The 14,745-nt window shown below is 36.2% G+C and overlaps 1 protein-coding gene across 1 annotated transcript in view; it reads left to right on the plus strand.

The window, feature by feature from the left end:
• Positions 1-565: 565 nt before the first annotated feature.
• SCAF11 (SR-related CTD associated factor 11) overlaps positions 566-14,745 on the plus strand; it is a 107,715-nt gene continuing 93,535 nt past the window's right edge. Inside the window, exons 1-2 of the mRNA XM_044679103.1 lie at positions 566-661; positions 742-886. Coding sequence (XP_044535038.1) covers positions 566-661; positions 742-886 — 241 coding nt within the window. The remainder of the gene's footprint in view (positions 662-741; positions 887-14,745) is intronic.

The raw sequence follows: 14,745 nt of genomic DNA on the forward strand, positions 1-14,745 counted from the left end.
AGCGCCGCCCTGTGGTCTCCTTGGGTGTCGTAGAACTGCCCGAAAGGGAAGACAGGGGCGAAGAGCAAACGCTGGAGTGGGCAGAAGTGAGGTCCGGTTGGTACCGCATGCCGACATGTGGTCGCATAGCTGAGCAGAGGGGAATCGGAGGGATCGGCTGGTGGGGGGGGTGGGGGGAGGAAAGGAAGAGGAAGAAAAGGAAAGAAGGGAAGACGAGGTGAGGAAGCAGCGGCGGCGTCCGCGGAACAGAGAGGCTTAGCCCTGCTCCGGTCTCGGTTAACCCCGTCGCCACCTCCTTCCGGCGCGGCCCAGCTCTTGCAGCCCTCCCTAGTACCGGAGACACGGCGCTCCCCGAAATAACCTCCGGCAGCGAAGTGGAGGAGTCCATGTTGGGGAACTTGGAAACCGAGTGACGGTGACCCGGAGACTTGTGTGGAGGAAACATCGCAGCCACCCCGCCGTAAGCGGGAGCCTCATTTGCAGCCAAAGGTAAACATCGGGCTGGTGGGGCGGCGCGGGAGGGGCGGGGGGGGGGAGAGGGAGGAAAAGAGTCTCTGTGGCTCGGATGGCCTTCGGATCCGCGGGTGCTCGGCCGAAGGGGAGGGAGCGAGGAATTAGAAAGCTGCTTGGGGGCGGGGGCAAAGTTTCAGCACCACGCACGGCCTACTAGACACCTCACTGGGAGTGGAGAGAAAAGTTGGAGCTTTTATCTCTCATTCCCTCCCCTCCCCCACTGGGGAGGCTGCAGCCCCCCTGCTGATACGTGGAGTTCGTCAGGCACCCCAGTTCTATTTCCTCCTTGTGGCCTATCCGCCCCCTACAGCCTCCCCAGCCTGCAGCGTTTGTAGCAGGATGGGGTGGGGGAAGGCGGATGAAGAAGAAGCGGGTGCAAAGCTGGACCCCTTTATTCCTCTCTTACTTTGGAAGCCGACCCAATTTCCGTGCTTGTTTGACCCCGGGTCTTTTAAGATTGTGTTCCTCTAAGTTTTCTCGGTTTTCTTGAGAAACCAAACTTTAGACTGTGACCTTTCCATGTGGGCTAGAACAGTAACTTCTGAGCATCAGTGCGTATCTTCTTAGCTTTAATTTCTCCCCACTAAACTGCTTTGCTTCCTAACTGATTCGTTGCTGTAATAATAAAAGGTCCAGATTGCTAAACTTAGTGGTATATTTGTACTCCTTCTCTAATAAATGGAAGCCTTATGTTTTTTATGAAAGGAAAAAGGAATTCCTTTCATCTCTTGTGTTTTACTATCTTAAGTTGTCTTTAAAATAACCTTTTAAATGTAAATTTCTGAACTGGATTAATTGCTGAATATATTTACAAAATTTAATATTTTGTCTTTTGAAGCTCACCAGTTGGTATCTAAATCAGTATAGATTATTTTTTAAGGTGGTGTCCTAGCCATTGCTGCTATTATTTATGTTATTCATTTGGATGAGAGAACGCCAAGAACATTACTAAAAAAAACCCATTAAGAACAAAATGAAATTGATCACTCTTGAAGGTTGTAGACACCCTAGGAAGCTTATGGTTCAGTTATGAATTTCCAGTAATAAGTTTTTTTGCATGCAAAAAACTAGAAAATTTCGAACCAATTTCAGGCTTGTAATTTAATTTTTCTTTTGCATGAGTGAGAATGTTTCTTATCCCAAGTCTGGAAATAAAGATTTTTTAATATATGAAATAAAATCCTTTACAAATTTTAAAGCACTCTATTGTAACTATTATTATGGAAGATATAAAAATAAATTTCTTAATTTCAAAAAAGTAGTATGCATATCATTGTATATTAATTCAAATCTTAATTAAATACTGAAAGCAAAAGAACTTTGCCTTGAATTTAATGGTTTCTGTAGTTGATATTTTCGTTAAAACATTTTCTAAAGCAGTCACTTCACTGCCTTTGAATTTTCCCTATGATGCATTCAGTATTTGTTAGCATATTCCATTGCAATGTTTCAAGTTTATCAAATAGTTTTACTTTTCCCGAAAAAGTTCATTTGATTGGCAGGGAAGGTGGGTGAAACCATTGATTGAAATGAGATTTGAATACTATTTGTGGCATTTTTTCTAATGCTACCTCTTATTATTGGCAATTTAGAGAAATCAAGAGAAGATGAGTTACACACTGCAAACAACTTGACTGTCACAGTATTAATCCTTTCATTTCAGAGAGTAACTTTTTATGCTATGGCCCAAGTGAATTTAACTATGTAAAATTGTTCTGAGATAAATTTTAACTTAAATGTTATGTTGCTAGGCTATTAATAGAAGTCATCTCAATCATGGAATTTGACAGTTGGAAGGGAATTGAGTGATTATCTAACATACATCTAAAAGGAATTCCCACTATAACATCTGAGGAGTGGATATCCATTTTCTGCTGGCAGCTATATAATAAGGGGGGAACCCACTACCTTTCCAGGTAGCTCCTTTCAGTTTTATACATCTCTTAATTGTTAGGAAGTTTTTCCTAAAGTAAAGCCTAAATTAGACTTCTTATAACTTGTATTTATTTCTCTCAAATTCTAATCTGTGGGTCCAAGGAGAAAAAAAATCTGACCCCTTTTCCACATGACAGCTCTTCAAATGCTTCAAAGAAACTATTGTGAACTTCCTAAATGTTCTTTTCATCTTACACTGTATACTATAAGTTTTTCTTTATTCACCTAAAATACTACCTTGTTACTATGTTCTGAATAATCTCTGATTTCATCTGCTAATAAATTGATCGTGACCAAAATAAAGTAACCACCAAGTATTTACATCTCCATTCACATCATGAAAAGATCTAAAAATAAATGTGAACTCTCATTCTTTATTTAATGTCCAAAAGGGGATTATTTAAGTGGTATCTCTTCAAATTTCTATAACTCTACTTTGTTCACAGTAATTTAGAGAGATTCAGTACAAACAATATGAAAGTAGAAAGTCAAGTGTAAAGTGGGAGAAATAAAATCTTGAATATTGAGTGGGGAAACTTCAGATTTCATCTATGTCCTCAAATAGATTCGGTTCTACTCTCAGCAGTATCAGACTGCATGCTTTGGGTCTTAGGGTAATGAGGGGGAGAGATATGAAGTCAGAAGGAATCAGGGACTGAGGATATTGTGGGTCTGAAGATGCTAAAATCTTAGTGTCTGTGCTTTTCTAGTTTAAGTTTCTATTCTGTTTTAAAACATGATTTCCTATAAATAACCAATATTCATGCAGAATTTTTTAAATGAACTTAACATAAAGAGGCATAAGCCTAGTTTTCACTTTTTATTTTCTGAAAAACATTAGTAACACTTAAGAGATCTGAATTTGAATGGTCCCTCTTAATAGCTATGTGAACATGACTTAGTCTTATGTAAAATAAGACTAAGTATTTTGCAGTTTTGTGGTAAGGAAATTACCAAAGAAAGTATTTTATAAGTGATTATTGATTAATGTAATTGAACGTTTATTAAGGTATTTCATCATCAGAATCCTGCTTTGTGGAACGAGTACCCACACTGATGAAATCCTATATCCCTAAAGCAGAGAAGCATTAAGTTACTTGACTACCTTATGTGTTAATCTACCCAATCTTAAGGTGAGGAAATCCAGAATAATTTATCCTATGGACAAAAACTTAATTTCTTGGCTTGGATCTTAAAAAGAGAAATTTGTAGAATCTTGCATCTGAAATTACCATGTATTTATTGGTACTAATAAAGGGCTAGCTTTGGAGTCAGGAAGAGCTGGATTTCAGTCTTGACATATATACTTCAACAATATAACCATGGACAAGTGACTTAAACTCTCAGTTACCCATGGTAATTCTAAACTGATAAATTACAGTCACTGATCTGCTTTGGGAGAAGGAATTTCCAATGTGGTGGTTTCCTACATGAGTGAAATAATGGATTTGGATTACTCTGGGAAAAAAAAAAAAGAACATTATATCTCCTCAATAGAATGTAAGCTCCTTGAGGGAAGGGATTTTTATTTTTGTTTTTGTGCTTTCCTTGTTTCACAGATAGTACTTAATAGATGTTTGTTGAATTGAATTACTAAAACATGAGTGAAAATTCCCTGAACATTAGATATGATCATATTCACATATAAAGTGTAAAAATTTGGTTTAAAACTACATATAAATGTTTTGGATTTGTGGGTTATACTTTTTGTCTTTAAGTTGGCTCCCTGAGGTTCCTTTTAGCCCTGAAGTTCAGTGAAAGTTAGAGGGAGGTAGATTTAGGCTTAGTTTCTAGTTTCTGACAATTTGAGTTCTCCAACAATGGAATGAGTTAACATATCTCAATAAAGCATTTATTAAATATCTACTCTGTGCTGGGGAAAACAAGTAGACAAAATAATAAAAGTAAGCATACAGTTGAATAAATAAAAACATATACAGAGTAGCTAAATATAGCAGTTAGGGGGTGCAATGGGTAGACCACTGGGCCTGGAATCAGGAAGCCTTGTCTTCCTGAATTCAAATCTGGCCTCAGATTCTTAGCTGTGTAATGCTGGATACCTCACTTAACTAAAATGATCTGGAGAAGGAAATGGCAAACCATTCCAGTATCTTTACCAAGAAAACCTCAAGTGGGGTCGTGTAGAGTTAAGATATGACTGAAACAACAACAAGGTAGTTTGGGAAAGATGGCAACTAGCATTTGGGGGATGTGGAAGAACTTCATGCAGAAAAGTGCTTGAGCCGTCTTGAGGTAAAAGTAAGGAAGGGGTACTTTTAGTACCAAGGTTTTGAAACAGTTGATGGAATGTCATTTGTGGAAGACTAATTTGAGGGGGAGCCTAGGTGTCATAGCAGATGGGGTGCAGACTTCGAGTTGGGAGGACTTGAGTTCAGATCTGGCCTCATTTCCTAGTTGTGTAACCCTGAGTGAGTCACATGGCCTTTTTTGCTTAGCCCTGGCTCTTCTGTCTTGGAGTTGTTTCTAAGACAGAAAGTAAAGGTTTTTAAAAAGAAAGAAAGAAAGAAAGCTTGCTAATTTAACTGGATCTCAGGGTGGAAGTAGGACAAATGTCCAATGGGTTTGACAAGAGAGGTTGGGACCAATTTTTGTAGGACTTTAAAAGTTAAAAACAAAAGCTTGTATTTTATACTAGAGATTAAGCCTTTGCAGTTCCATGTAGGATGGATTGTAGTAGTGAGATACTTGAGGTAGAGAGACCATTTTAGGAGAGTGTTGTAAAAATCTAGGTGACAGGTGGTGAGGGCTTGGTTGTGCTTATGTCTTTGGTGGAAAGAAAAGCAAGAGATATTGTGGAACTCAAAACAGCAATATTTGGAACCTGTGGGGTGAGAGGGGGAGATTGAAGAGTCCAAGATAATGCTGGGAAGTTGAAGTATACTTTTGATTGAAATATGGAAATAGTGAGCTGCTAGGCAAACAGGTGGATAACTAATCTGTCACAGAGCTTGGACTAAGGGACTCTTGAGTCTCCTTCCAAACCTAAGACTGGATGGTTCTGTATTAATAGCAATAAGATTATAGTAAGATGCTTACTAAATGCTTGGATATTAAATGTAGAATTAAAATTGTAGAATTTTTACATGCATGTTTCCTTTGCTGTTAGGTCTATACTGACTTATTTGGTTAATGAATTTTTTTTAAACCCTTACCTTCCATCTTAGAATCAATACTGTATTGGTTATAAGGCAGAAGAACAATAAGTGCTAGGCAATGGGGGTTAAGTGGCTTGTGCAGGGTCACACAGCTAGAACATATCGGAGGTCAGATTTCAGTATAGGACTTCCCTTCTCTAGCTCTGGCTCTTAATCCACTTCACTGTCCTCTGGTAAATGAAATTTAAGGGGAAAAGACAAGCCTTGAAATTAGACCGGCTAGGTTTTATCTAGGCAAGATTCATTAAAATACTTAAAATTCACTTGTTAAAGCATAAAATATTAAAGAATGGTCATTGTGTCTTTGCGAGGAGAAAATCATGCAGTCCCATTTAATTTTCCTTAGTAATAAAATGACATCATGTAGATTATTAAATTTTTGACTTGGCCACATTTTTCTTGATTTTAGGGAAAATTCTTATTCAGTGTTTACAGAAAAATGTTAGCTGGAGGGTGTTCAACTGCCTTGAAGGCTAATAATTCAAGAGGTAGTTATCAATAGTGTGATATTAATAAAAGAGGAGCATATTAACTGATATTTTCAGATGTTGATGTTAGCACTTAATCTATTAAGTATTTTAATTCTCTTTAATTCTTCAACACTTTTCAATCTGGCTTCCAAACATGTCACACAACTGCAACTGCTCTCTACATTTTACTTAAGTCTTATCACCTCTTTTAAGGAGTTGGGTAAAGTATTCTTCCTCATCTTTTCTCCAAAACCATTAATTGTTTGTCAGAAGTCCAAAGTCTTTCATAGTTGTTTTTACAGTGTTGATTATTTCTCTCTGCCTCATTCCATGCATGATTTTTTTTTTTAAAGTACTTACCTTATGACCCAGTAACAACTCTTAAGACAGAAGAGCAAGGGCTAGGCAAAAGGGGTTAAGTGTCCAGAATCACAAAGGTTGGAAGTGTCTGAGATCAGATTTGAACCCAGGTCCTTTTGACTCTAGGCCTGGTGCTCTATCCACTGTGCCCCCAAGCTGCTTCTCATATATGTGTTTTTAAGTTTCTCTGAAACTTTTCTTTCTTCATTTTTTACAGAATAATAGTGTTGCATATGTCATAATTTGTTAACTCCAGTTGTTAGCAGTTTCTAGTTTCTGACTCTTTGCCACAAAAATGCTGCTCATATTAACATTTTTCTACAAATAGAACTGTTTCTTTTTTCTTTGATTTCCTTGTGGTCTAGGCCTAATAGTAGTATTGGTGGGTCAAAAGTTATGTGCACAGGTTAGTAACTTTTTTGGGCAGAGTTCCAAATTGATTTATAGCACAGCTGTACCAATTTGTAGTTCCTCCAATAGTATATTAATATGACTTTTCTTTTTGCTCATTCAGCATAATGTTATTTTTGTTTTGTTTTGTTATTAAAGACTGCCAATTTGATGAGTGTCAAGTGGAACCTCAGGGTGGCTTTAATTTATATTTCTCTAATTGTTAGTGATGAAGAGATCTTTTTCACTTCACTAGAGATAACTTGGATTTAATGGCTTTGTGGATAGCCTGGATTACTTTCTTTGAGAACTCTCTGTTTATTTATTTTAACCTTTTATCAATTAAAGAATGTCTTATTCTTAGAAATTTAAATGAGTTCCTTATCTTTCTTGGAAATGAGACCTTTAACAGAAACTTGTTAAAAAAACAGAGGTTTTTCCAGTTGATTGTTTCTCTTCCAAAGGTAGTTACATTGGATTTATTTGCCCAAAACTGTTTGAATTTTATGTATTTTCCTTCATTTTGTTCTCTTCTACTTTTTCTTCTCTATCCTTCTGGAACCCTCTTTACATAGAAAAAGGGAGGCAAACAACTTTCCCTCCTTGGTCTCTTCTCTTCCCCATATCCAGATTTTTATTGTAGTTTTTTATCCTTTCTTTCTTCTGAGCCCCTTTCCCCTATCCCTTCTTTAAATTCAGGGTTTGTTTTCATTATGCCTAATTTCTCTATAGATTTTCCATATTTTGAATATCTAATCAAGCTTTTTGTGTATGTATTTGAATACTCTAGTCTTTAACCAATTCAGATGAAATTGAAGTTCAAGTGACTTCAAGCCCTCTCATCCTCATTTGTATAGAGTTGTCCTTGTACCTCTGATTATCTGAGATGAGTTACTCTACAACTATTCTCCTTTTCATCTCTACTATTCTCTTTCCTTAAGATCATCCAAACGTAACAAAATTTTGTTAGACTCCTCCTATGATCCCCTCCTCACATGATGTTCTATGGGGAACTTCTCTCCTCATTAGAATGCACTTTATTCTTAAGTCTTTTCTAAAAGATTGCTACCTTGTATTTACCTTTTTAGGTTTCTTTTTGCTTTTGAATATTTCAAAGTTTTGATTGTGTTCTGGTCTTTTCAACAGGAATGCTAAGAAACCTCCATTTTCATTAAACGTCCTTTTTCCTTTTTTTCCTCCTCTAGTAGGATTATACTTAGTTTGGCTAGTGAAATTATTTATGTTTGCAAGCTAACAAGCCTAGATCTTTTATGTTTTGGAATACCATTTCAAACACTGCTTCTTTATAGTCATAGCTGTGAAATCTTTTTTCACAACTTCCTTGGAGAGACTAGAAGGAGGGCAATCAACTTGTAAGCTACAGTTATAGTTCAGGAGTAAGGTGACAAGGAACTGTATCAGAGTCTTGTCATTATTTGAGGAGAGAAGAGAGCATGAGTTGTATAGACTGGTTGGTTAGTTGTTGTTATTGTCCTTCATACTTGAAGAGGACCAAAATAATATCACTGGCAATATCTTTTGACTTAAGTATAAATTGTATTTAACAGAGTTGCACAAAGTAGTTGGCCTCTCTCTCTTTTCCAGAGTCATTAAGTCTATAGTCAGGACAAGTCAAGATGACTGGTGATGGCTCAGGATGCAGTGGACATCCTTAATATCTTCATTGACTGACCAAGCTTTAAGTGTTCCTCAGTGCCCTTTTCCCCTGCCTTCATGGCCATTGGAACAAATTGTTTTCATTCACCCCTTCTGCTGGGAGAAGTTTTCATGTACCTTAGGGACACTTCCCTCCAACTCATTAATGAGTTTGAGGTCAGTTATCCTCAACTTGGTTTAACCCATCTGCTGAGATGGTTTACTGGGGTATGGCCATTGTACCTATTACAGCTTCTTGGAGCCACAAGTGAGAGTTGAGTGCCAAGTGGACATCAAAGGTGAATGAACAAACCAGAAAAGGGCATGACAAGCCCTCACACCAGAAGTGCTAGCCTAGTCCCGATTAAAAATAATTTTTTTCCAGTACACCATTACAATAGTTTGCCAAATTGTACCATATCATAAACAATTTTAAGAATTTAAAATATGAAACAAAATTTATTACCAAACTATCTTAAAAAGAATTGCTTCAGTTTTTTACCCTTTGCATTGTTTTTTCACATTTAAAACCCTGTGTAGTTATCTAATGTGATATAATTACATTCCATTAAATAGATAATAAATACAATAGTAGTTAACATTTACATAATGTATGCCAAATACCAAACAGGAAGTTAAGCCCTTCAGGTATGATTTTTTTGATTTTACCCATTAGACCAAGAAGCCTCATGACTAGTAAAATTAGTCAGGTTGATTTTTTTCAAACCCTTACCTTCCCTCTTGGAGTCAATACTGTGTATTGGCTCCAAGGCAGAAGAGTGGTAAGGGTAGGCAATGGGGGTCAAGTGACTTGCCCAAGGTCACACAGCTGGGAAGTGTCTGAGGTCAAATTTGAACCTAGTACCTCCTGTCTCTAGGCCTGGTTCTCAATCCACTGAGCTACCCAGCTGCCCCTGGTCAGGTTGATTTTTGAAGCCATGTATTTATCAATGTATTTTTTAAAATAGTGTCAACTAACAAATATGTTTATCATTATTATTATTCACATTGAGTTCCGAGTCAATAAAATTATAATCCAGTAGGAAAACACACTTCATTGTTAATGAGACCACAGTATGATTTAGTTTTAATACCAAATTAAATCTGGAGTGATAATCACAAGAGAACATTTAAATTCCAACTTACAAAAAGCTTTAAGAAAATTATTCTAAGTTTTCTGAACCCAGGGTATGGGTTCATAGTAATCATAATGATGCAAAAATTTTTACAGAGCTCTCTAATAAAGGTATAATTTCTCAAATATGTAGAAAAAATGAATTGAATGTAAAATAATACAAGCCATTCCCCAGTTGATAAATGGTCAAAGGATACGAACAGGCAGTTCTCAAATAAAGTAATTAAAGCTCTCTATAGTCATGCAAAAACTGAAAACCAGTATGAGATACCACCCCACATCTAAGAAATTGGCTATTATTACAGAAAAGAAAAATGACAAAACTTGGAGAGGATGTGAAATAACTGAAACAGTAATGCATTGCAGGGGGATTTATGAACTGATTTAATCATTCTGGAGAGAGGCTTAGATATATGCCCACAGGACTATAAAAACAGTACATAACCTTTGACCCAGTAAAACAATCATTCTGTATCCCAAAGAAACAAAAAACAAAAAGGGAAAGGACCTCTATAAAAATATTTAAAGCATCTCTTTTTGTGAGGGCAAAGAATTGGAAAGGGAGGTGAATACCCATCAATTGGGGAATGCCAGAATAAGTTCTAGTATATAATTGTAGTGGAATACTATTATTGTGTTGTGGTGAATAGGGGGAGCTCAGAAAAAACTGGAAAGACACAAATTTAGGCAATGAAATAAGAAAGAATCAGAACAACATCATACATAGCAACAATAGTCCAATGAAAAACTGAGTAACTTTATTATTCTCAACAATACAATGATGGAAAACAATTCCAAAGGACTCATTCCATCTGCTTCCAAAGAAGGAACTAGTGGAGTCTAAATCCAGAACAAAGCACACCTTTTCAGTTTCTTAATTTTTTGTTTGTTTGAGCTTCCTTCTACCAAAGGATCAATATGGAAAAATGTCTTACACGCCTACACTTGTAAAATCTATATGAGTCTGCTTACCAGTGGGCACAGGGTAGGGGTGGGGTAGTTTGAGATTCTTTTAAAAATGTTAAAAATTGTTTTTTATGTAGTAGGGAGAAAATAAAATTTAAATTTTAAAAAATTAACTCAGTTTATTAACTTATTAGTGTAACATAAATGTGATAATTCATGGCATCAGGAAGTATTGACATAGCTTAGGCTATAGTTAGTGTGATTCTTAAGTATTAAACACATTGCCTAAAATTTTTAGTCTATTGCAGGTAAAGTCAGGTAAGTATCTGGCAGTTACCTCGTTCTCTAAAGTCATAAGGAATTTTTGCTTGTCTTCAGGATTTTGCATCATAATATATATCAAATACTATATAATGTTGGTTGTTATGATCTTCAGTGCTTTATTGTGTTAATTGAAAAATATTGCATTGATCTTTTTTTATTTCTTTGAATCTATCCCCCATCCCTACTCCTGGATTTCAGCTCAGATTAGAATTTGAAAGCTTTACCTGGGGTTTGACAATGAAATGTGTTTTCCTACTGGGTTATGATTTTGTTGACTCACAACTCAATGTGAAATCATAATGATAAATGCATTTGTTAGTTGGCATTATGAAAGAGTGTGTTACTTTCCATCCTCTTCCCCACCCCCCTTACCAATTACTCTATTCCTTTTTTTTAAGGTATTAATTTCTTTAGGTTTTTTTTTGGTGCCTCTTTTACCAAGTTGTTGACTCTTTTTTTCATGATTTTCCTGTGTCACTTTCATTTCTTTTCCCTGTTTTTCTTATACCTCTCTTTGGTTTTTAAAATCCTTTTTGAGCTATTCCATTAATACTTTTGGGGTTTGAAAGCAATAAATATTTTTCTTGGAGGCTTTGGATGAAGCAGTATTGCCTTTGTTGTCTTCTTTTGAGTTTGTGTTTTGGTCTTCCTTGTCACCAGTGTAACTTTATAAGATGAGTTTCTTTTTTGGTTGTTTGCTCATTTTCTGGTCATCTTCTTTTAATTAAAAAAAGTGTTAAAGTTGGGTTCTATAACCTTGGTGAAGGCAGCATTGTTACAGGCTTCAAGTTTTTTATGCTGCTTCCTTCAGAGCTAGTTCTAGGGATTTATCTGGTTTTATCACTTTGAGAGTGGTATGATGTAAGGAAAGGTGTGTTTAATAATCTCCTCACCTGTGTTCTGGTCTGTGAGTAATCACTAGCACTTTTTTGCCCCCTTGGAACTGTGACCAGGGTCCCTGCTTGCACTGTGGCTGCAAGCAGTGGTGTGTGCTGGTGTTCTTCCTCATTCTGTGACTGTGCCCCAGGACTGTAACCTGGATCTGTTTATGGATAATGTGTATGAGTCTTGCACCTAGAGCCAGAAAAGAGACTCCTGTAAACTCCTGAGCAATTGTCTGATTGCCTCATTGTCTGTGGCTAAGAGCTCCAGAAGCCTTTCCTGCTGATTCAGCTGCACTCAAGGCCTGTTTTGCCACTGAGGCCTGATTTGGCATATTGCTTTGTGCTCCCTTTGCACCCTGGTACACTAGATCTTTGGTGCTCTTATAAGTTCTTTTGGGCTTAACCTTGATGTTGGAAATGACTATCCAATATCTGCTTGCCTGACTTTTAACTTCTCTCCTCACCTTCAGTTTCACATCTCCAATTTGTCTAGGTATCTTTCTCCAAACTCTGAACATTTTCACTCCTGTCTCTCATGTCTGGAACTCTCCTTTATTCTTGCTTCCTGGCTTCCCTGGCTGTGTTCAAATCTTAGTTGAGTTCCATTTTCTTCAAGAAAACTTTCTCTATCTTACATGTAGTTGTTTTCATGTTTTCTCTTCCATTAAACTATGAGCTCCTTGAGAGCAGGGACTATTTTTTTGCCTTTCTTTGCATGCTTTTTGTGTGCAGGGCCTGGCATATAGGTATGAGTAATTTAATAAATGTTAGTTGCAATGCCCAGCATAAAATCTGTTCTGCAACATTAAAAATTGATTCTTTTACCTCTGATTGAAAACTCAGTGACAAGGAACCCAACTCTCATACCACATAACATGTTTAATTTTTTGGACTACTCCAGTTGTTAGAAAGTTTTCCTTTATATTGAGTGGAAATTAATTATTTTATGTAATTTCGTGGTTTCCTTTAAACAACCCTAGTTGCTTGGACAGTGTAAGTATTCATATTTTACAAAGGAATAACCTTTTATATGTCCTAGAAGCAACCCTGGTTATTATAGCCAACTCGTCGTACTATTCCATTAATCAGCAGTATTTGATTAAGTGCTTATACACCAGGTACTGTGTATGGTTGCTAGGGATACAAAGACAAAAATGAAAATGTCCCTGCTTTTAAGGAACTTATTATATTCTGTTGGGGAAAAAACTTACTCTTTGGACTTTTCTTTGCCTGGCCTCTACTTTTTTTTAGAATTTTAAGAACCAGGGTTCAACTGATATATATATCAGTCCAATCCTTTGTTACTGTGTAATGTTGGAGTCATGATAGCAATATAGAAGCTATAGAGTTGCTTCCTACCTTTGTTAGTTATGAAAAAGGGCTATGAAATTATAAAAAGTTTTTCTTTGATCTAGTACATAGTTTTTCTATTAGTCTTGCCATCCTTTTTACATATTAAAATATACTAGAAATGTGAAGATTTGAGTGTATATTATATGAAGGAGAAATGATAGTATAACTGAAGAAATATTTTCTAATACATAAGGACTAGAATAATTTACTTCCCTTTCAGAATATAGTTTTTTTAGTTTATAGTTGTTAACAAACTAATACATTGAATAAAAGTTAGTCAAAGCCCTGAAGGGTGCTTTATGCCCGAGGATTTTCAGTCTTCAATTTTTCTATATGAAAATGTTCTAATATTTCCTGGTGTCATGCCCATTGGTTTTTTTCTGTTTGGGTTGATAGCATTCACATTTCTAGTTACTTAAAAAACAAAACCCACTTATTTTTATAATTAAGTCATTTGTCCATATTGAGCAAGCTTGGGCCATTTTAATCTTCTTGAATTCACTGAACTATTACAGTTTTTAATAACTTTGAGGACTGTTTGAAGTATGTGTCCACTTTTGGTGTTATTATTTGAAGGTGCTTTTGTAAGGTCTGGGGGTGAATGAAGCTTGTTAATATTCAGTTTATTCAGTCAAGATATTGAATTCTTTGTACAGACAAGAAAGGGACATAGTGAGGCACTCTCTGTTTTGCTCTGAAATTTGGTGACCAGATAGGAAGAGCTGAATGTGGGAAGATTCCTAGAAATCACCAGTATTAATCAGTTACCAAGACACTGAATGCCTAATATAGTCCATGAATTAGTCATTAAAAACAGAACATAACAATAAATTAAATAGAGCAACTTTCTGGGTTTAGCAATAATTAAAATGAAAGATAAGGTAACTTTGCTAAAGTAGAAGTAGCAGAATAGTACTATTAGTAACCAAATGAAATAGAATGAATATAGAAAATGAAACTATAAATCTTGTTTTTTCTTAGGTTTTCCTATCATAAAAGTACAATGTTAATGCGAAATACTATGTGGATAGATTGTTGCTTTGAATTGTTTGTTTCCCTGTTTAAAAAGGCAGACAAAAATTAACACAAACAAGAATATATTCAAAACTATCCTTATGTTTTAGCTTCTTTTCATATCGTAGACCTGAGGTTTTCTGCTTGATTCTCTCTTCAGAAAGAGAAAGATCAAATGATTTTTGCTTTGTTATTTATCCTGACTTATCATGGACTTTGAACTGTTTTCAGCATGATTGAGACTTTGATGTGTTGTCCATGTTACAAGTAAATATTTCCTACCTTCAACCTGCAGAACACTAGAATACATTTATTGATTAATACAATCTGGGTACTTCAGACTTTCAAAAGAAAATCATAAAATTGCAAAGAATTTAGTAATTGAATTGAACAAAACTGGTAGTATATGGGTAAAAATTATTACTTGGGATCCATGATTATTTATAGGATATAACTGCTTACAGGATTCCAGTTTTCAAAAAGGAAAACAATTGTTTATATAGGCCTCTGATGCTTGCTGTTTTCTTTTTTCTCTTTTCTCTTTTCTCTCCTCTCCTCTCCTCTCCTCTCCTCTCCTCTCCTCTCCTCTCCTCTCCTCCCCTCCCCTCCCCTCCCCTCCCCTCCCCTCC

The sequence above is a fragment of the Gracilinanus agilis genome, chromosome 5 (assembly GCF_016433145.1).
Source record: "Gracilinanus agilis isolate LMUSP501 chromosome 5, AgileGrace, whole genome shotgun sequence".
Lineage (NCBI taxonomy): Eukaryota > Metazoa > Chordata > Mammalia > Didelphimorphia > Didelphidae > Gracilinanus > Gracilinanus agilis.